This window comes from Squalius cephalus (assembly GCF_949319135.1).
Source record: "Squalius cephalus genome assembly, chromosome: 11".
Lineage (NCBI taxonomy): Eukaryota > Metazoa > Chordata > Actinopteri > Cypriniformes > Leuciscidae > Squalius > Squalius cephalus.
Window position 1 is genome coordinate 9628625 of NC_137132.1, and position 24190 is coordinate 9652814.

The following is a 24190-nucleotide window of genomic DNA, read 5'->3' on the forward strand; positions in this document are numbered from 1 at the left end:
ACCAAGCGCAGCTTACATCATATTTTTTGTGCTTTCAGGGAGGCCTTGCACTCAGGTTCAAGTGCTAACCCCAGAGAGATCAGCACGGCTAATTAAAGAAGTCCTTACCACAGCATGGCCTTCTAGAGATTTTGCAGTTCAGTGGAACCTTTGTGATCAAGAGAAGAATCACCCCTCTGCATCTTGGCTCAGAATGATTTGGAAGCATCTCTACATTAACTTTGCAGATGACATTAGTGTCTTTGAAGATTTGCCTTTGATTCCAAATGTGCCACTGACTGACACCTTGGATTCTCTAGAGCTACTGCGCTTGAAAATTCCATCACCCATTTTTCTTGTAAATGAGGAAGAGGGCCCTCCTTCGGAAGACTTACTTGAAGTCATGAAGAAGCTTGGCTGTGTTATCCTGAAGCAGCTTGATCCTTGCTTACAGCATCCACTCCTGAAAAATTACATTCACCAGTTATCACCAAGCACCCTACTGCAAATTATGGACAGATTTTCTTCATCCCAGAGATTAGCAAGCCAAGTTGCATCTCTCTCTGTAAAGCAGAAGATTGCATTGAGAGGTTTTTTAGCCAGTCTTACTGATGTCACAGAAAAAGAGAAACGTATAATCCAAGAGCTTCCCATCTTTGACAAAGTTGGACAGAAGTCCAAAACAGACCCTTCACCTTTTACCTTGTTGAAAGGAGCCAGAGTATTACATCATACCGCCAAGCATCCATTAGATGTGAAATTGTCCATAAATGTAGTTGACTGCAGTGATGAGGCAACCATCCGTCTAATACGGCTGTTGAACTTTGAGCAGGTGAAAAGCACTGAATGCCTGAAGGTGATAATTCAGGACATTGAGAAAGGATTCTACACAAAAGAGGAAGTCACAAAAATCATGCTCTGGGCTCTCACTCATTTGTCTTTTCTGAAGAATGAAAACAAGGCAGTAATTAGTTGGCTTTCTTCACTGAAGTTTATTTATACCTCTTCAGAAAAACCACATTCACCAACAGACTTTTTTGATCCAGAGTTGGAGATTTTGCAGAACCTTTTCTTCATGGAAGAAAAGATAAGGTTTCCCCCAGATGAGTATACATCATCTCCTGATGTCCTTCATTCACTGAGGCAACTGGGGCTGAAAAATGAGGTTCAGCTAAGTGAAAAGGATGTGCTTCAGGTTGCCAGAAAAATTGAGGAGTTGCAAGGAAACAGCAAACCAGAATGGGATCCCATTTTAATGAAGGCAAAAACACTCCTTACTATCCTAAACAAACAGACAAAGTTGGTGAAGTCCTCTGAGGTTCAGACAAACCTGCAAAAATTGAAATGGGTACCTGTTTGTAAAGACAGACCTCTGAATTACCCAAAGTCACTTGCTTGGAGAGGTGATTCTTGCAGTATTTCCTCTCTTTCAGAAATGTGTGATATTTCTCATGCTGTGCTTGTTGGTTCTTCGGTTTCCCTGGTGGAACGTACCTCTGCGGGCATGAAAAAAGCCCTGAAGTTGTCATTAGAGCCTCAAGTAGAGCAAGTGCTCCAGCATTTGAAAGCAGTAAATGACTGGCACAGATCTCAAGCGTTTACCACTGAGGACTGGTATCAGTTTCAGCAGATCTTGTTTGAGATATATGAATTCATGCAAGCCCATTTGGAGGACGCAAGGGAAGCTGTCAAGTCTCTGCCTTTTGACTGGGTTTGGACAGGGAAGACCTTTGTTTCCCCTGGACACACAGTTTTAAAGCCCATATCAGATTTGGACCTCCAGCCTTACCTGTACTCACTACCAAAGACTATTGCAAAATTCAACAAGCTTTTTAAGTTATGTGGCTCTATCGAAGAAGTTGTTCCCAGCCATGTGTTTGAAGTTATCAAAACGATCAGGCAAAGGAGTGAGCATGAGATGACAAAAGAAGAGAGCAAACGCAATGTCCTACTTCTAATAAATATTTTACGGTGGCTATACAGCAGTCAAATATCAGTAGATACTGACATGCATGTACCCATTCTTTACCACAAAGATCCAAGCAAACTGGTTATGAGACCTATCCACGAATGCACATACTGTGACATCAAAGTAGAGGATTTGAATGACTTACTAGATGACGTTTCAGAGCCCATCATCCTTGTCCATGATGACATTCCAATGAAAACTGCTGAATGGTTAAGAGTTCCATGTTTGAGCACAAGATTAATTAACCCAGAGAATCTTGGGTTTGAACAGTCAGGCCAAAGAGAGCCTCTAACTGTGAGAATAAAGAACATTCTAGAAGAGTATCCATCAGTGGCAGATATCTTCAAAGAGCTTTTGCAGAATGCTGACGATGCAAATGCCACTGAATGTAGTTTCCTGATTGACATGCGAAAGAATCTTGAAATCCGAGAGAATCTCCTCGACCCTGGCATGATTGTTTGTCATGGCCCAGCTTTGTGGTCCTTCAACAATTCTGTTTTCTCTGATACAGACTTCCTTAATATAACCAGGCTGGGGGGGTCCATGAAAAGATGTGAAGCTGACAAAGTGGGCAAATTTGGCCTAGGGTTCAACTCTGTTTATCATGTGACTGACATACCCATTATCATGAGTAGAGAATTCATGATCATGTTTGATCCCAACATCAATCACATCAGCAAACACATTAGAGACAAGTCAAATCCAGGCATCAAAATCAACTGGAGCAAACAGCAGAAACGGCTACGGAAGTTTCCCAATCAGTTCAAATCTTTCATCAATGTATTTAACTGTCAGCTTCCACTGTCACTAGAGTGCCCTTACAAGTATGATGGGACGCTCTTCAGACTTCCTTTCAGAACTGAGCAGGAGGCATCTGTAAGTGAAATCAGCAGTATTTACTACAATACCACTGACATCTACTCTCTTGTAGATGAATTTAGTATCTGTGGTCACCGGCTCATTCTCTTCACACAGCATGTTGGAACAATGGTCTTGAAATATTTGAAATGTGAGGAGCCAAACCCTGCTGCTGCGCAGGATGTTGTCACGATAAACAAGAGTGTGTGGTCTTCCAAATCAGCTTATGGTCCACTAAGTGTTCTGAAATCTGCTGCCAAAGTCATGAAAAAAGTTGCAGCCACCAGCAGAGTCCCAGCAGAGGTCCCCAAGTCTGGTTGCATCATCAGAATTGTTGTGGAGGAGTTCCACAATGTCTTCCGACGCATTGTTGACCTTCAGTCCCCACTGTTCAGAGGTTCTGAAGAGGATCCATCGTCCTACTTTGAGATGGCAGCTAAAGGCACACAAACTAAGAGACTTTCAGATGACATGCCACAAAAGGGAGTGGAAAATACAAACTGGCTTATCTGTTCGTGCATGGATGTTACAGAAGCTCTGAAGTTCTCCTTGAGTGATAGTGGAAAACGCCTTGGTCTGGTTCCATGTGGAGGTGTAGCAGTGCTGCTCTCTGAAGAAGACAATAGAAAATGGACTGTAAAGACAAGTGCAACACCAATTGGGGAAGTTTTCTGCTACTTACCCCTTAGAATCAAAACTGGCTTACCTGTGCACATAAATGGTTGCTTTGCTGTCACATCAAATCGCAAAGAGATCTGGAAGACAGACACAAAAGGACAATGGAACTCCATTTTTATGAGACATGTGATTGTCCAAGCGTACTTGGCTGCACTTAATATGCTGAGGTCAATGTCAGAAAATGGGGAATTATTGGACTACAGCTATTATGCTGCCTGGCCTGACCCTGGAGTTGTCCATGATGATTTCAGTCTGATTTGTCAAGGGGTTTATCAAGAAATAGCAAAAGGTGTTGGTGATGACTGTGCAAAAGTCTTTTCTGATGGAAAAACCTGGGTGTCAATCAAGGATGTCCGGTTTTTGGATGACACTTTGCTTTGCAGACCAGACATTGGGTCTGCTGCTTTTCAGATATTCTTAAAATACCTCAGAAAGTGTGGTGCCCAAGATCTCTGTGCTGTTGAGCTGCCAGACTGGGTCAAGGAAGGCTTTGATGATGCTGGCTGTAAAGGAAAATTGATGGAGAACACCCTGACAGAGACACAGTTTTTCTCAGAAGTGTTCTTCCCCCATATCCAGGACATAGATAAGGAACTACGCGACCCTCTGATGTATTATGTACTCAATGAAAAACATGAGGAGTTTGCATCCATACTGAGGGAAACCCCATGCATTCCATGTTCAGGACCATCACAGAAGCTTGTTTTGCCATCTCGACTCATACATCCAGAGGGCAGAGTAGCCAAACTGTACAACAGTGAAGATGGAAGGTTCCCTGAAGGAAGTTTAAGAGACTATACCAATCCAGTATGCTTGGTGAAGTTAGTGCAGCTGGGTATGGTCAAGGATGACCTTTCCTGGGAAGACTTGATTGAACGTGCTGAGTCTGTATTTGCTCTAAATGAAAATGACCACACGATTGCATGCCATAGGAGCAGTGTAATCCTTAGTCTCATTGATGAAAAACTAAAAATGAGAGATCCAGCAGCAAATCAGTATCTTGCCAAATTACAAAATATCAAGTTCCTTCCATTCTTGACAAAGCCAGCTGGATTTTCACTTCCATGGCATGGAAACAATTTCTCCCAATCTACCATGTTCTCGGCAAAAGAGCTTTTTACAACAGACCATCAGGACACTGTGTGTTTAATGAAGCCTATTCTGAATGAAAATTCCCCTTCCTTTAAAGGATGTGGTCCTATCTCACTGGCTGTGAAAGACTTTCTTGGATTGATAAAAAAGCCAATGGTTTCATTAGTCATCAGCCAGCTGAAAGAGCTCTCAAAATCCTTTGATGGTGTGACTCTGTATCAAGAGAACATAACCAATGCTTGCTACAAATATCTCTATGAAGAGTTGCTACAGTCCAGTGCTGCGAAAGAGGAAATCACGGAGGAGCTAAAAACATTCTCCTCAATTCTAGTCGAGAACACATACGTGGAACCATCAAAGGTAGCATTTCACTTAAACTTTGATGCTGCTCCATATCTTTATCAGCTTCCCAACAAGTACAGAAATAGTTGTCGGGAACTTTTTGAAAATGTTGGAGTTCACCCGAGCTTCACTGTTGAAACATTCTCAGCAGTTTTACAGCTGATAAAGAATGAATGTGGGAGAAAACCTCTTACCGAAGAAAACTTTCAGCTGTCTCGTAGAATAATTAGTGAGGGAATATGGAGCTTGATCCGAGACAAAAATCAAGAATTCTGCCTAAGCAACTATGGGGAGATTCTTCTTCCTGATGGCAATTTCACACTACAGCCATCAAAATCACTTTGTTATAATGACTGTCCTTGGATTAAAGTCAGGGACACAACCGTTAAATACTGCCATGGTGATATTCCAAGAGAGGTGGCAGTAAAGTTGGGGACCGTTCCAAAACGTCACAAAGCCTTAGAAAGATACGCCTCAAACATCTGCTTCACTACCCTTGGAAGTGAGTTTGGGCAGAAGGAGAAGCTTACCAGCAGAATAAAAAGTATCCTCAACGCTTATCCATCAGAAAAGGAGATGTTGAAAGAGCTCCTACAGAATGCAGATGATGCAAAAGCCACAGAAATATACTTTGTCTTTGATCCCAGGACCCACCCAACTGACAGAGTCTTTGATGACAAATGGGTTCCCATGCAAGGCCCATCACTCTGTGTGTACAACAATCAACCATTTACAGAGGATGATATTAGGGGGATCCAGAATCTCGGAAGGGGCACCAAAGAGGCAAACCCTGGAAAAACGGGGCAATATGGCATTGGATTTAACTCAGTTTATCACATTACTGACTGTCCGTCTTTTATCTCAAATAATGACATTCTCTGCATCTTCGATCCACATGCCCGTTTTGCACCTGGAGCAACATCTGTCAGTCCAGGAAGAATGTTTAGAGATTTGGATTCAGACTTCAGATCCCAGTTTTCTGATGTACTCAACTTATACCTTGGAAATCACTTCAAGTTGGAACGCAGCACAATGTTCAGATTTCCCATACGAAATGTCGAAATGGCCAAAATCTCAGAGATCAGCTCAGCACCTGCTTCAGACAGAATGGTTCAAAATTTCCTTGATAAAATACGAACAGATGGTGCAGAACTTCTCATGTTTTTGAATCACATGGAGAAAATCTCCATATGTGAAATTGAGAATGGGACTGGGGATTTAAAAACTATTTATTCTGTGACAGCGAAAATCTCAGATGGTGATCGACTAAAACGCAAACAATTTCACGCCTCAGTTCTGGACAGTGTCTCCAAGAAAAAACAGCTGGCTCAAATTCCAGTGCAACAGATTACCTACACAATGGACATAGAAGACACAGATGGTAATTCTACGACTTGGCTGATATGCAACAGATCTGGATTTTCTGATATGGAGAAGGTATCTAAGAGTGTAATTTCAGCTCACAAAAATGAGGACATAACACTCTTTCCACGTGGTGGTGTTGCAGCATGCACCAGCCACAACTACAAAAAAACACACAGAGCCTTCTGTTTTCTTCCTCTTTCTCTGGAGACTGGCCTGCCTTTCCATGTGAATGGCCATTTTGCTTTAGACTCTGCCAGAAGAAATCTGTGGAGGGATGACAATGGAGTTGGTGTGAGGAGCGACTGGAACAACAATCTAATGAAAGTGCTAATCGCGCCTGCATGTGTAGAACTGCTTATTCAGCTGAAACGTCGACTGTTTCCAGGCCCTGACCCCACTATGACAATATTTCAAGGAACTCCAATACATGTTGTCAGGGATATTTTGAGAAAATTTTTGTCTATCTTTCCTGTAAACAGACTGGACATTCAACCAGATTGGTATTGTTTGGTAAAGGCAATCTACCTTTGCATTCATGTAGACTTGAAAAGACTACTCCCTGTTGTTAGAGCACCCCACGTTGATAACGCTGATATGCACTCTGCAGTATACATCTCCTGGGTAAACACATCCACCTCAACCAAAGGCCAAGCTTTCTTTGACAACTTACTTCAGGATGAGTTGCAGCATCTTAAAAACACAGAGTATAACATAACCACAAGAAAATCTGTGGCAGAAAATGTTTACAGAATGAAGGCCATGCTCCTGGATGTTGGCTTCAACCTAATCTACAGCTGTGATGAGACAGCCAGTCTGTTCTTCTGCCTTGAAGATGCTGGGATTTCAGTCAACTATGTGACACCAGAGGATGTTCGCAGCTTCCTGCTGACATTCTCATCTCCAGACACATCTTGCCAAGTTGGAAAGCTACCATGTCGACTGCAACAGTCCAATTTCAAGCTGTTCCATGGTCTGAAACTGCTGGTTGACTACTGCTTCAAAGATGTGGAGGAAAATGACATAAACATAGAGGGGCTGCCACTACTGATGACAATGGACAACGTTCTGCAAGTGTTTGACTCCAGACATCCAAAGTTTCTGAGCAATCATCATGAGCTTATTGCATCAAGGAAGGAACTTTTCATGCACACACTGTACATAAGGTACAGTAACATCCTTCTAAAGGCAGGTGTGGCTAAGACTTTTGACATAAGCAGTTTTGGAGATCTTCTGGGATCTGCACTTCCCCGAGAGTGCAGAACAAGGAGCTCAGTAAAATGGAAGGAGAACTTTCCTACAGAATCTTGGCTTAAAAGTGCATGGCACTTTATCAGTGAACAACTTGCAACCAAGGATGACCAGACAGAGATCTACCCTACATTTGAGACCATTCTGGACATCTTGAAGGATTGGGCACTTCTTCCAGGAATCAAATTTATGGTGTCAGGAAACAAATTGGTTGTGCCAGATCATGATGTTTTGTTACCCCTGAGCTTAATCTTTGCAGCCATCTTTCCAAATGGACAAAATGACAAAGTCTTTCATACCCTGATGAAGGGAGGATGCTTTCAATTGGCTGTGAATAAAATATGTGCCAAAGAGAGTCCTGTCTTGCCTCTGTTGGCCCAGCATACAGCAAATATAGACAATCCTTCCAGCATACTTCGAGCACTTGAGTACATGATCCAAATATCAGCGTTCAAAACAGCAAGTTTGACAGACAAAGACTTTGAAGCACTGTTGTTGTACTTCAACTGCAATTTGACTAATCTGACCCAGGATGATGTACAATGTCTGAAACTGTTGCCATGTTACAAAGCTGTCAGTGGGCGGTACATCTGCATCGCAAACTTCGGAGCATGCTATGTTCTAACAAAGACCGTTCCCTCTGCCGACATTGAAAAGTGGGCACACAATACATCCTCAGCCTTTCTCACTGACAGTCCACAGCTGAAAGAACTCTACAGCTTTCTTGGGGTCACACCAATTGATGACCTTGAGGTGTACCTGAATCATATCTTTCCAAAATTTGACATTTTATCACATGATGCCAAAATCCAACATGTAATCTATCTAAAGGAAAGGTTATTGGCAATGGAGGAGCCATTCAGCATCAAGGATCAACTCTTTGAAAAACTTGAAGCTCTGTCCTTCATTCATGACTCCACCAGTAGACTAAAACCTGCCAAAGCCTTCTTCGATCAAACAGTTAAAGTGTTTGAAGTAATGCTTTCACAAAAAGCCTTTATTCCCAATGATTTCTTCAGAAAAATTGAGCAGGTGTCAAAGCCAAAAAGCGGAACATCCTTTTTACCCTCATGGATAGCATTCCTTCGTAACATTGGCTTGAAATATGTAGTATCTCAACAGCAAGTTCTACAGTTTGCGAAAGAGATCAGCATCAAAGCTCATACAGAGAACTGGTCAAAGGAAAAAGTTCAGACCATTGTAGATGTACTCCTAACTCACATTTTCAATGAGAGAACAGATCTGTTTGATGGGGCATTCCTCAAAGAACTCTCTATGATACCATTCCTATGCCCAGAGCGTGCACCAGCCGAGCTTGTTCGTCTTCACGTTCAGTACCAAGAAATGAGTGGCACCGTCCCTCTAATTCGCTTCAATGGATCACAAGTCAATCCAAAGTTCAGACAAACTGATATCATGCAGTTGTTGTGGACATCTTGTCCTATACTACCAGAAAGGGCCACCCCAGCAAGCATAAAAGACCAAGAAGGAAACACACTTACCAGCCAAGAGCAACTTGATCTTATTTTGACCATGTTAAATGTTAATGTGGACCCACCATTGGAAAAAGTCATTAGCAATTGCAAAAATATATGTAGCATTACAAACCTGGATGATGACACAGTGAAAACACGAAGCAAGGTCTTGAGAAGCATTTATGAATTTCTGAATGCAGATAAACATGAATTCCGCTTTCAGTTACGAGGAGTAGCCTTCGTCATGGTTGAGGAGGGTTGGAAACTCCTTAAACCAGAAGAGGTTGTCATTAATTTGGACAATGAATCTGACTTCAAACCCTACTTGTACAAACTTCCCCTCGAGCTTGGTACATTTCACCAACTTTTCAAACTGTTGGGAACTGAGGACATTGTTTCAACAAAACAATATGTTGAAGTTTTGTGTCGGATTTATAGAATTTCAGAAGGCAAGCAGCTTGACCCAAATGAAATGAGAACAGTGAAAAGAACTGTCTCAGGGCTATTCAAAAGTCTCCAGAATGACCCAGTACAGATCCGTAAAGACCTTGAGAATCTCAGAGATTTGACATTTTACCTTCCAAGTCATGATGGACGATTGGCCAAATCAAACACATTGGTCTTTGACGATGCACCACACTTCAAGAGCCGAATTCAGGGTAATGTTGGTGTTCAGATGCTAGTTGACATGAGCCAGTGTTACCTAGGCAAAGACCATGCCTTTCACACAAAGCTGATCATGTTGCTTCCGCAAAAACTGAGGCCCAGGCTTCTGAGTAGTGTCTTGGAGGAACAACTTGATGAAGACTCACCAAGAATGTGCCAATTTGGTGCCCTTTGCTCCCTGCAGGGACGGCTTCAATTGCTTCTGTCTTCAGAGCAGTTTATCACTGGATTAATTCGAATCATGAAACATGAGAATGAGAATGCATACATGGTGAATGAGGAGAAAGCAATACGGTTATGCAAAGCACTGTGTGAGGGCTTAAAGGTGTCTTGCTTTGAGAAACTACAGACTACATTGCGAGTGAAAGGCTGCAGCCCAATTCTCCACAGCCGTAGTGAAACTCTTGCCTTTCTTAAAAGATATGGAACAGCTGTGATCCACCTCTACATTCAGCATTCTGACAGCAAAGACATTAATTTTCTTCTTGCCTTGGCAATGACTCTCAAGTCAGCTACAGACAACCTGATTTCTGACACCTCCTATCTTATTGCTATGTTGGGTTGCAATGACATCTATAGAATAACAGAGAAGCTAGACAACCTTGGTGTCAAGTATGACACAACTGAACCCTCAAAGCTGGAGCTTCCACTACCTGGTACACCCATACCTGCTGAGATTCATCATTTACTGCTCATGGACCCCATGAATGTCTTTTATCCTGGAGAGTATGTTGGTTACCTGGTAGATTCAGAGGGAGGTGATATTTTAGGCACTTACCAGCCAACTTACACATACGCTATCATAGTTCAAGAAGTGGAACGAGAAGAGGAGGAAAGTCCAAGTGTCCTCGGCAAGTGCTTTCAAATTGACATTGGGTACAGTGAGTACAAAATTGTGAGCTCTCTTGATCTGTATAAATTTTCTAGACAGGATGATAGCACCAATATTCGAGATGGCACACCAACTCCAACAAGCCCCTCGGAGGGTCATTCCCCTCGTTCCAGAATGGTCCCACCAATATTTCCTGGAAAGGAAAATCACAGGGCTCCTCCAACAAAGGCGTCCCCCAAAAAGATAAAACTCAATGCATTACCAGAAATTCTAAAAGAAGTTACTTCAGTAATAGAACAAGCTTGGAAACTTTCTGAAACTGAACGCAAGAAGATTATCCGGCGCTTATACTTGAAGTGGCACCCTGACAAAAATGCAGAGAATCTTGACATCGCTACAGAAGTCTTCAAACACCTACAGAGTGAGATCAGCAGGATGGAGAAGCAAACACAAGCAGAGCAGACGACTGATAGAGGATCAAGGAGACCTTACTCTTCATCTTCCACACGATTCCAGTCAGAGAAATTCTCATTTCAACGATTTTACACATCATGGAACCAAGAAGCAACAAGCCATAAATCAGAAAAACACCATTTCCGAGGACAGTTTACTAGCTATTCAGGCACATCGCACTCAAATCGCTTCTTTGTACCACCATCGTTCAAGTCTGTTGGTAACCCTGTGGAGGCACGGCGGTGGTTAAGGCAAGCAAGAGCCAACTTTTCTGCTGCAAGAAATGACCTTCATAAAAATGCCAATGAATGGGTTTGTTTCAAATGCTACCTGGCAACAAAGCTTGCATTAATTGCAGCAGATTATGCAGTCAGAGGAAAATCAGACAAAGATGTGAAGCCCACAGCACTTGCCCAGAAGGTAGAGGAATACAACTCCCAGCTGACAGGGTTGGCCAAGGATGTAAACATCCTGGAAGGTTATGGCGTGGACAGCCTGAGAACTCGCTACCCTGACCTATTGCCCTTCCCTCAGATTCCCAATGACAGGTATACTTCGGAAGTAGCAATGAGAGTAATGGAATGTACAGCTCGGATAATCATCAAACTTGAGACATTTGTCCAGCAAAAAATCTGAATGTCAGCATCAGACAATGCAAAACACTAACAGATAAATCAACAAAGCGGTGGTTGTGCAATATAGACCAGTAAATATTATAATAGTTATAACAGACTTTTTAAAAATAAAATGATATCTAGCTGGCATTTTTATTTTAACAGTGCCACCTCTGATGCTGTGACCCATGCTTATTATCGCGTACATTTGCTCCATTTCTCTGAAAGGTTGCCTGAGCCTAAAAAAAGTGTACGCTATTTAACATGCAGCAGTGTACATAATGTTCAAAAGCATAGAAATACCTTTTATTATTTTAACTACATTTATTGATTATTGTTGTTCCTTTGTACATAATGAATACCGATGCTGCTTTTTTATCTTTTCTAGAAATGTATTTTCCTGCCATAGTCATTAAGTTGATGGTATTGTGATTTATTAGCATGAGTTGCACTGCACTTTTATGTAAATAGCACTTGAGTGATTGTAGGAATTTGAGTGAATGGCACCTGAAAAGTTATCATGTGCAATCAAGCAATGACAGGTCAGTCAGCTCACAGTTCCTTTATGGGATCTTTATCAGTGCCAGTAATTCATATATTGTGCATACAACTTTTTCTCAGCTGGTAATTGACATTCAATGTATGCTTACATTTCAATCTAAGTGTGATATTGATATCAGTGCATAACCTAGACATCATAAGATATAATATGACTGTAGGTTCATAAGTGTTTACCGGTGGAATTGGTCTTGTTGCAAGATTTATAGAATGCAAGAATGAAATTTATTCCATAATTTCACAATCACCTTTATCTCAACTGAACTAAACATATATGCATACATTGTTGGCTAGGGGAGCAACGGAACACTTTTTTATTTCCCATACGAGGATATTGGTGGGTTTAGTTTCGGCACATATTACTATTTAAAAAAATGTACCATTTAATAAAATAGAGACACTCAAAATTACATTTTCTCTTGAAACTTGACATTTCAGTTAACTGCTGTGGCTGTACACATACATCATCCGTATTTCCTCAGAATCGTGTTGATTAAATATGTATTTTCTATTATTTACAATGGGAACCTCTTGTCCTCTACTGATGAGAATTTTTTGCATGAAGTTCTCAGAAATTTGTGTAAGAGGAACATACTGTAGTGTAGATGCTCATATGGTGCTCAATGTCAATGATGTTTTTCATCCATTTCCTTTGTTTAACTGTGAGAATGACTGAAATTAAACACTGGCTACTGTGTTTTGACAAATACATTTTGTCATTTGTCTCTGTCTCATTATTTCATATTACATATTTGTAAGTCTGAGACCCTCTAACAGTGGGAATATTGGTTTGTGTATATTTAAACATGTTCAATAATCAAGTTATATTTATTGCTATGTCTCATAAGTTATGCACGAATACTTATTTAAAAAACTCCTGCATTGAATAAATCTACTGTTCATACAAGTCATAGTATCAGGTAATAATGATCTATTTTCAAAATACAACATATAACATACTTTTTTATATATTTATTGGACATAAAACATTCTAAGTTTAATGATTCCTTTGGTTTGAATGAAATTACATTTCAAACATTGAAACATTTCATGTGGACAGCAAATTTACATGTTCATGCATGTTTGATAGTAAACCATAATAATTCAACAATCAGTACGGCAATAATTCACTTGAAATATGTAAATCTCAAAATGAAAGTTTACCTGTTTGAAAAAAATACACCAATTAAAGTATAATATACAACTGATGTATAAATCTGAAGATCCCCTGCACATATATATATACAAATTATCACTCTCGCCATTTTCATACAGTACATACACAAAAAAGTTCTGGAAAAAAGAAACGCAAATCCCAATGTTTCAAGCTGCCATAGGGATTATTTAGCATTCTTGATAACTAAATAAACGGAGATGCCAAATTTGATATCAAACCATTGCATATAAAATTCAAAATCCAAGAGCACTTCATATCTTACAACAACACACACCAGAGAATTAAATTTGATAATATTACAATGCTTCATCGAAGTGGGATTTGGTGCTTCTGCTGCTTCAATGCTTTGGGATTGTGGGTAGTGTAGTTCTTGAGTGGGAATTCTTGAAATCAAACTGACTACAGAAGCATACAGTATATTATCACCCTCAGAGGAGCTCAAGGCACGACCATATCATTGTTTTTATGTTATCAATTTATCTATTAACGAGTGCATCTTTAAACAATAACTAGCTGATATTCAACACACAGAATTTGGTTATTTATTGCACCTCAAAATTATATTGCATAGGATGTCAGCTGTTGACCAGCCCCTTTATTGCCCAGCCTAATTTTGAAAAATTTTACATAACAGAAAAAAAGACAATCCTTTTGTTTCATTTACAGTATAAACTACAGAATAAACCAACCCAATCTCATGAGAAAATGTAACTATTTTATGAGGTGGTGATTTTGCATGAATTCCTACAACGTGATTTGTACGGAACCATGTTTTATTTTCTTTTTTTTACGAAGGACCACCCTTAAACCTACCAGTCAGGAGGGCGAAAGCAGATCGTATGGAAACATACAAATGAGATCATATGGATTCATACGAATTAACCACCAAATGTAAAATAGTTATGAATTGCTATGAGAGTGTGTTGTTTATACTACACATTTCACTTTCCCTATCACGATGAAACCCCAACCAAACAGTTAAACGTACCCTCAAGTCCAGGCTTGGGCAACTCTGGCCCTAGAGATCCACTGTCCTGCAGAGTTTTGCTCCAACCCTAATCAAACACAACTGAACTAGCTAATCAACGTCTTCAGGTCCTACTAGAAAGTTTTAAGCAAAGTGGATCTCACCTGCCTATAACTTTCTAGTAGGACTTGAAGACCTTGATTAGCTTGTTCAGTTGTGTTTGATTAGGGTTGGAGCAAAACTCTGCAGGACAGTGGATCTCTATGGCCAGAGTTGCCCATCTCTGCTCCAGGCTAATATTCAGTTCCCAACCCTGTTCCTGGAGTGTCCTCAGCACTGCACGCAAGTAAAGACTCAAGTTACATGCATCCTGTCACCATTAAAACTGCCCTGTCAGTCATCAGTGAGAAATATATTAGCATCTGATCTGCCAGTTGTGGGTCTTTCATGCGGAGAACTCTCCTCGTGTTTGCATAACGATGCATTTAAAAGATAATGACCTACCGTATCTTCAAAGTTCAGATGAAATATAATGTGGATAACACATCTTTTCGTCAGGTTACATACTGAATATTAATCATTCAAACCCCATATCTAAACCTCTCTACTTAACACATCCGCCGTGTTTGTAGTTTTTTAACTCTTTTTATTTGTGTTTGTCTAATTGAATCCTCGTCCAACATGCAATGGGTTGTGGGCAATATTAGCCGTTAAGAGCTTGCACGGATCTGCACTTCGGATTCTAACCGGAAAAAGTAGACCATCCTTGGAATCCTCATTTCAACATACTACGATTTGCGACAAATTCATTCTGACTTAAAAACTATTTAGGACGAATAGTATGCGAATTTGGACGCAGAACAAGACCTCAGATGAGTGTTTCAGATAAGAGAGACAAAAATGTGCCGTGTTGGTGGTAATCCAGGACTAGGGTTGGGAACAACTGTTCAGTAACATATAATACATTTTGTAACTAAATTTTACCTTGCTCAGAGACAAGTACCTGTACTTGTTTCTAAGGGAGATTTGTTACTACTGTTTGTGTGACAGACAGAAGCTCATTCAGCAGTCCTGGTGCTCGCTGCAGGTCGAGGAGACGCCAGCTCTGGAGAGGAACAGCTTACCGCTGGGACAGACACACACCTCAAACATGTCGTACATTCCCTGAGAATCACCTGAAGTTCGGGCTTCTCCCACAGGTAATGTCGGCAGACGAACAGATTCAGCATCTAAGATCAGCTGAAACATACAGAAACCCCAATAATGAGGCATCCAATGAAATAAGGATGAACACTTCATATTCACTTTGGGTTTAAGTACAATTCATTTGAAGGGTTCATGACATGAGAAATCAAATTAGCCTTGATCTTTTGACATATCCTGAAAGTTTCATTGTTTCTAATATTGTTTCACTATTATACACAAAATATTACAATATTTTACCTGTGGTGAACTCGTTCGTTTAAATAAGAGTAGAGTTCTAACTCAGTAGGAATATAAAAATTTCACCCTTTCAATTTTTTTACAGATACTGTTTGTGTATAAAATGTACATTTGTCTCCTATCTCAAGCTACTCCACTGTCAGCTCAAGCTTTTGTCAAATCTGTCATGTGTCCACAACATCGAATCTGGCCCCGTTTGAAAAAAGTTTGATACCCCAGGGTTACATGAACCTCGAGGACCATATTTCACAATACTACAAAAATCCATGTCATGACCCCTTTAAATAAAAGTAATACTGCTATCATTAACAACCATTTTAAAAGAAAGTAAGGAAGAATAAAAAAGACACTTTTGCTAAAGTCTACTGTTTATCCTAAGAAGACGACACAAGTAGTCATGTTAATGTGTCAGACTGTGCTCAGATTTGCTAAAACACCAATGTTGCTAAATAACAGCAATTAAAAAGTCCTCGAATTCCTTCAAAACCAAATTATATGAGTTATGCCAGATCAGGGAATGGTGAGTAGCTCCATCCATGAAAAATCTAACAAAAGTTGAAAATCACAGGCAGGTGTGCTTACCAGTCCTGCAGTCGAGTGTAGCTGAATGTCAAAATGTGCTGTCACGTCAACATTTCCAGCCAAGGCTTTGACGTGAACGCCTTTTGGGGCATCCATGCTGAGAGAGCGCGTTGGAGACTCCAGTCTTAAATGACAGGGGAATGCATTGAGCAGTTACCGCGGTGAACAATACATCATTTGGACACAAGATGGCCACAAAATACTCTCAAATTCATCCATGGAAATCGGAAGGAAACTGCATTGTATTTAGGCCTATTTGGGAAAGTTATTTTTGGAGAAGAAAAAGAATTAAGCTTTCGTTGACAACCAGATGCCTTCGTGACTCAGGTCTTAGACATCAAAGATCACAGCTGGTTAATCCCCTGTTGGAAACTTCTATAAAAGTTATTTCAGGGAATATACTCAGTACCATTACTTTTAATGGCCTGACATTTTTAAGCAATAATGTTTTTGAGGGGGCGGGGAGACAAATTTATCACAGCATATGCAGAGACAAAATTGGAGCAAATTATAAAACTCTAAGTTAAAGTAAGCTAGTTAGTTTTAGTTTATAAGCAAATAAGTTTAACGACCAAAATCCTTTATTTTTACAGTAATGGCAATCAGTATGGGAAGAGATGATATTATGAATTATGTAGTGTATGCTTACTTTAGCTCTTTGTTGAGGACTGCTTTGACCAGAGGAGTCTTAACAGAATGCTCAAAGAAAGCTCCTTCTGGACCTGTCCAAACACAAGAACACTTACAATCATACAAAGAAAGTGTAAAAATCATTCAGTATTAGATGTGACATTTCATTAGAGCGAATAATCACATCATTGCAATTATTTAACAGAATACAGATTATGACATTGGACAAATACTGGTGTAATGAAAACATGTCCAGGTCATTATTTCAGAGAAATTATCTCTCGCTCTCTCTCTCTCGCCACACAGTATATGGACAACTCTTCTGATTATTCTTTTCACTCCTCTGTCAGAAATCTTGCGAGGAGCACTGGTCGAGGCAAATTTATGGTGAAATGATTGTCTTTCCACTTCCGTATTATGGCCCCAACAGTGCTCACTGGACCATTCAGAAGCTTAGAATGGCGCCTATAACCAATGCCATCATTATGTGTTGGAACAATTAGGTTGCGAAGGTCTTGAGACAGCTCTTTGCTTTTACCCATCATGAGATGTGTCTTGTGTGACACCTTGGCAATGAGACCTTTTTGTAGGCCATCCGTTGGGACTGAACCAGCTGTTATTAATTTGCACGGACAGGGGGCTGGATTGCTTTTTAATTATTAATAGTTTTAAGCTGTTGTCTTGGCTTTCCATGCCTTTTTGCACCTCCCTTTCTTCATGTGTTCAATACTTTTTCCCTGTGTCATTTCACATTATTACACATAACTTAATTTCTGAGCTTATTTGTTTTGGTTTCTTTCTATGTACTGATTCCTTGGGTTGTTATCAACATCTGGTGAAAATTTCATGTCAATAGCACCTTTGGAAATATATTTACTGAGATAAAATGGTGACGTGTTCAATACTTATTTCCCCCGCTGTATATATGTATATATATATATATATTAGTACCAATACTTTTCTGCATTGTTTATTTTCAATAAAATTCAATACAATTATTTTTCAGTTAAAATCAGCATATATTTAAGATGTGGAACAAATACTACATTCGCATGAATGTAGTATTGTATGTAGTATGTAGTATTACATGAAATGTAAGCAATGTACAATTTAAATAATAATGTAATTTTTTTCACATCACAGTAATGAGACTTGACATGGAAATTTGCACAATTTTGCATTAAAAAATTCAATTATAGAAAATAACAAAGGTCCTGAAACAGCCTTCATTCTTAAAGTAAAATATCATTTCTTTTTTTGACTCTGGGGTGAAATATGATTTAAAGAATGATCTTGGCAAGATTCATGAAATTCACCTAAGCATAACAAAAACCAAAATCGCTTTAGGCTAGTTTGGATGAAGTATTAATATTTAATCTAAAGTGTAAACCCACTGTGAATCATGAAATAGCGGATATGTGTTGTTAAAGCCAGAGCTGTTGTTTGCGAAATCTCAGTTTTAATCACTGTGTTAAAGCGACTGTTTCATACATTAAATACTAACTTGGTTCTTCATACATTTTAATGAACATTTGCAGTAACACAATAAAGTGCAACAGTACTTTTTTATCATTATAACAATACTATTAAAACACAGAGCAGATAATCTTTCTTTTTTATTGTACATTATACATGTCTAGTTTCAGGCTCACCTGTTACACGGAGCTTTCCTTTTCCCACAACAGCTCCATTTCCATCTGCATAAAATAATTTTTCGTCATGGTTTGAACTGATGTTGAAGTGTTGGCCGAAACCCTCTGCCTGACTGGGACCTGCGAACAGAATAAAGGAGAGAATGTAGACAAACATCACACTTTTTACCAAAAGACAGACATTTAGTTTCATTAAATGTCCAATTTCACTCTGAAATAGGTCACATTATAAAAGTAAAACGGGTTGTGAATGCTATTTTATGTTGCGGCTGTGCTATTAGACATGAGGCATGTTCTGTGCGACCCACTTCAATAAAAAAAATCATGAACTCAACCAATAAATATACATTATGCATCTACCCAGACAGCAACATAGTGTCGGCCCAGATCCGGCCCACATCAGGACCGTGTGGAATCAACGTGTACTGGATGTGGGCCAACACGTTGTTGCTGTCTGGGTATAATATATAACCAATAATACATTTTGAATGTCTCATACCTATGGACACACTTCCTGTTACGTCACCATTGGCATTGCGGGCATTGAGCGTCACATTCTCAGAGGAGTGCACCAGAAGAGCTGAATCCTGTTATGAAGAGAAGAAAGAGCAAAATGGGTGACTAAATCTATCTATCTATCTATCTATCTATCTATCTATCTATCTATCTATCTATCTATCTATCTACCTGTCTGTCTGTCTGTATATCTATATATCTATCTATCTATCTACTCTATCTATCTATCTATCTATCTATCTATCTATCTATCTATCTATCTGTCTACCTGTCTATCTATCTACCTGTCTGTCTGTCTGTATATCTATCTATCTATCTATCTGTATATATATATGTCTGTCTGTCTGTCTGTCTGTCTATCTATTTATTTATCTTTCTGTCTGTCTGTCTGTCTATCTATCTATCGATCTATCTTTCTATTTACTCTTACCTCTCTAGAGTCGATTTCCTCGGCATAAAGAGGGAACAGAAAGTCTGATTCTCCCTCCAGTCTCAGCCCATCTGCATTGACTTGCAGGTATCCCATGCCTTCCTGAAACAGTCAATAACACAGAGAGCTCTCAACATCCGTGTGACTTATGCTCATCTAAATATGTAGGAATCCAAATATGGATTCATATTTCTATTAAAAATCAATCAAATATGTGATCTAAAGTACTTTGAGTAAAGTCATCTTACTGTATTGAACCACATAACTCGCAGGATCCAGATCGTAAGGGCAAAGTTCACCACCAGGATGATCAGGAGAAGCAGAACAAACAGATAGAGGCAGCGTTTCCTCCAGCCGTAGATGCCGATCATGTAGATGTACTCCGAGACTGAAGCCAGGGTCCCAGAGTCATCTGTGGTGGTGAGGTACTGCTCACGCACCATCTGACAATCAACATTAGTGCTTAACTCATTAGTCAAGAATCATTCTGATTGAATAATACGTCATGCAACTCTATCAAAATTTAAAACTACAATTCATGAAAGTACACGTGAAATTTTTACAACCTGAACTAACATACTTTGTTATTAAAAAGTCTTATTAAGAAACTTGGGTTACACTTTATTTTAAGGTGTCATTGTTACACTGTAATTATATATTTAAGTACTGAGTAATATTAAGCAACTACATGTACTTACTATAGGGTTAGGGTAGGATTAGGGTTTGGTTGAGGGTTAGTTGCATGTAATTATGCATAATTTACTGTTATTGCCATGGTAAGCACATGTAACATATGTAACAATGACACTGTAAAATAAAGTGTTCCCGAAACTTAGTAACCTTGACACGCCATGATTTTTGTTCTGTATGTAGTTCACATCATATGACTTTGGTAAACAAAAGTTTTTCAAATATTAATAAGCATTGAGGCAGTTTTGTTACAAAACTCTTTTTATTCTCTTAATATCAGGTGTAAATGAGGCCTTTGAGTATGCCAAGTATGCTTGAAAAGACTTTTGATATACTAAGAAAGTACACTCATAATACTTATGAAAGGGGAAAAATGCAATCTTCAACATGGTGAAATAAGTGCGCCTTCTAAATAAAATAAAACGTTCAGCATAATTACTCCACATTACTCTAATATGCTGATTTGCTGCAAGAAACATGTATTATTACTATCAATGTTAAAAACAGTTGTGCTGAATAATGTTTTTGTGGAAACTGTGATATTATATCAGATATAAAATATAAATATTTTGTAACATTATAAATGTCTTTACTGCTACTTTTAAATGTAATGCAGCAGTTGTTGTTTTTTCTAAAGAAAATCTTATTCTTAAAACCACATTGGCAAATGTTTGACATACTTGTAACCAGCTTAGCATCAGCCTCACATTTATTTGATCAAATGTAAATCTCGTTATTATATATGCTGTTTTCTGTCAAAACAGTTATCTTTGAGATTTTGTCAAAAGGAAGTGTAGCACAGCATTTACTTTGAATCAAATGCTACTGTCAGATGAAGGAAAAACTGACACAGCCTTCATGTCTCCCCATGGCAATTCATCCAAACATTCCTTGGGTTTGGACTTGCATGATCCAATTTCTTTCTACTCCCATTTAAAACATAATTACCAGCCAGAAATTAAACATTTATATGATATCAATGGCTGCAGAGGATCATTAAAGTCCTACAAGAAAGTAAACATCTTGACTCCACAAGTTGTTCACAGACAGCCTCTCTCTTTCTCTCTCGGTCTCTCCCTCAGGACTTTTTTCCATTAACCCACCCTACCGATGCTCTTTCACTGTTTCCAGCCTCATCTAAGCTGCCAAGAGAAGAAATTACAGCAGAACACTGCCTTTCCAAACCACCGGAGTCTGACTTTGTTTTAAACAGAAATTCCAAGATCCTCGTGGTGTCAAAGCCGGACCTGATCAAATATCGAGCGAACCCAGGAAGATTGAGCTGGCGTGATATTGCGCTGTTTCTGTGGAGTTGTGCTGGAGGATAAACAGTTATAAGGTGGGAAAACCAGTTCTCTGAGGAGCCCAGATAAGAGCGTGTGGAGAGAGGCTGTGGGCAAACATAACAAGCTGTGTGAAGTTCTCCCCACTCAGTCTAATCTTGCAGTCTGCATAACTCCAGCGCGCCGTAATGCCTCGGCCCTCTAAAAATAGGTCCCAGGACTGTGCTCTCATTTTAAAGGGGAAAAACAGCCAAAGTGTTGGAAATAATGATCAGAGCACAAACATTATGACTGAGAATTTATTTTTTCAACCTCTGAATATTTCTTAATTTCATAGGCTGATGTTATGATTTTGACAACATGAAAAAAGGGAGAAAAATACAATGCTGTGCAAAAGTAAGTGCACCCCATTAAAAAGTTGTTAAACATGAGTGGCCATTTTGATACATACATGGATAACATTAATGAGTAAAGATTGTATAATTTAACACAACAATGGTCATTGTTTAGACAAAATACTGTTATATTGTGATCATAAACAGCTTTAATTTGCCTTTCATTCATTCTCTAACAATTCCACATATTCTGGCCATTCAAACATTATTAGTGATGAGAAACAAGGAATATGTTTTAAAAGATCAAGTCATGAGTCAATCTTGACTGAAAAAAAAGAAAAAAGAGTTGAACTTAAAGTGTGACTTACCCTTGCTGTTTTAGCGTGATCGGACACACTCCTCTGCAGGCTCAAATCTGCTCGTGTTGCGCAGCAGTGCTGGAGTCCTCCGATCCGTCTGTCTGTCAAACCCTCAACAGCTGCCTTCCATAAATCTGATTCTGGATCAGTCTCAGTGCGGACACCCTCCCCAAACCTCCCTTCAGGATCTCACATGTCCTTCAGAGGTCTCTACACCTCGCGTTAAGCACATGCAAGACTTTACTGAACACTTGATAATGGATTCATTAGCGAGACTCAAACACCAGTAGCTGGTTGTGTTGTTTCTCAGGGAGAGAGGGAGGGAGGGAGGAAGGGTAGAGCGTGCGGGAAGAAGGAAAAAATGACTGTCAAGAGAGCATTTTCTGCACTTGTTTGACTTTTCTGCATGTGAGTCACTTTGTAAGCACGAGCTCTGGAGAGGAAACTAAAGTTAGCGGCTTCGCTCATTGAGGATCAGCTTGTCTGTTGGTCTGGCTCTATAAAGGAGTATTAATAGATGCGTCTCTCTGCCAGCTGCAGCTTCAGGCTTGTTATGCACTGAGTTTTATGTTGTATCTCTAACATAGTTTGCAAAGATTAAGAGTCAGAATGGTCCTTATGAAAACTGGTATAAAACAAACCCCAAAATTAGTTAATCCAGAGATGGAAATAGGAGCTCCACACTGTTATAACAGGGTCCCACCACCGCAGGTCCTTAAAAAATAAATTCAGTTGTATAAAAATTGAGGTCTTAAAAAGTCTTAAACGGTAGAAAGAAAAGAAAATTTGAAGAGGTCTTAAATTTGAGGACAGATAAACAGGAATTGCGATATGGCTTAAAGTTGTTGGGCTTTTAGTATGGATATGTTAGCCTTACTGTTATCTATAAGCTAGTGAGCTCCAAAACAATGACAGAATTCGCATTTAGAAGATATAAGCATTCAAAACTTACAGTCTCTCTCACTTCCACCAATATGGATCAATGATTTTGATGACATCACTCTGCACTTCAGTCTCTCATTCGACTTTCTGTCCAATCAAATGCTCTCTAGAATCTTAGGTGTCCCGCCCCCTGCGTTATAAATAGACGCTGGAACTGCAGCTAAAATAGTTCACTCTTCACACATTTACGAATTTCTACATGGCATATAGTGCACTATATAGGGGATAGGGAACGATTCATGTAAAATATGCTTTCCACTGGGGAGAATGAAGTCTGGTTTCATGAACCGCCGCTGCGCACACACAGTCTGCTCCGGTCCACAAACACGATAGCACAGAGCAGAACAGAGATCGGACTCATTTGAATTCTGCACAGAATGTTACATTTTAAAGCAATATGGAGGATATTAGGAGGAGAAACAGAAAGTGATTAGGAGGAAACTGCAGCTTTCCGAGCTTTGATATAAACTAAACGCCATTGGCTATTTAAAAAAAGGGAAGGAGTGCTGCGATATGTCCCACCCTGTCTTCCTGTTTCAGAGGAAATTACGTCAACACATTGAATAACGTTGCACATTTCAAGGCACTTTAGTGGGCCATTAATGTGATTATTAAACCCCAAACGGCGAAGATTTAATTGTGAGCGGCAAGTAAAAACGCGAGGCTGTTGCACGTTCTACAGGCTCGCGGTATCAGAGCACAATCAGTGAACACCGCAGATTTATGCCAAGTGATTGCTTTGATCTACTGTCGATGAATTATTGCAATGCTTATGGTACTGTTTATATCATACATGCAAAATCATCGCATTTCTAAAAAGTGCAGCTATAGGCCTACAAGAGTTACCAGGGTTACTGCTATATTTCTGCTATTCCATAAGCTCCACCTACTGGCAGAGAGTGAAATTGCATTTTCAAAAAAAAAAAAAAAAAAAAAAACTAAATATTTTGAAAGAATGCTCACTAATATCATTCTTAATCAATCTAAATGCTGATTTGCTGCTCAAAAATATTTATTATTATTATTATCAATGTTGAAACGGTTGTACTGCTGCA

General features: G+C 39.4%; 2 protein-coding genes across 4 annotated transcripts in view; one reads left to right on the forward strand and one right to left on the reverse strand.

The window, feature by feature from the left end:
* Positions 1 to 14789, forward strand: part of sacs (sacsin molecular chaperone) — a 29916-nt gene extending 15127 nt beyond the window's left edge. For both annotated transcript variants that reach the window (XM_079885416.1, XM_079885417.1), the window contains one exon: positions 39 to 14789. In XM_079885416.1, the coding sequence (XP_079741542.1) occupies positions 39 to 11593 (11555 nt within the window). In that variant the 3' untranslated portion in view covers positions 11594 to 14789. The remainder of the gene's footprint in view (positions 1 to 38) is intronic.
* On the reverse strand, positions 13823 to 23240 carry sgcg (sarcoglycan, gamma). 2 transcript variants are annotated; one of them, XR_013822692.1, is made up of 9 exons: positions 22203 to 22730; positions 19775 to 19969; positions 19527 to 19628; positions 19080 to 19167; positions 18581 to 18700; positions 16948 to 17020; positions 16299 to 16422; positions 14778 to 15512; positions 13823 to 14335 (listed from the first exon to the last, which is right to left on the reverse strand). XR_013822692.1 is itself a non-coding variant. In XM_079885436.1 (9 exons), exons 3-9 carry the CDS (start codon positions 19967 to 19969, stop codon positions 15336 to 15338), a joined length of 879 nt encoding a protein of 292 aa, XP_079741562.1. In that variant the 5' UTR covers positions 22203 to 22907; positions 23146 to 23240; the 3' UTR covers positions 13823 to 15335. The 2 variants fall into 2 exon arrangements, 1 of the variants encoding a protein (XP_079741562.1); XM_079885436.1 differs by adding an exon at positions 23146 to 23240 and having other exon boundaries at positions 13823 to 15512; positions 22203 to 22907.
* Positions 23241 to 24190: the final 950 nt, after the last annotated feature.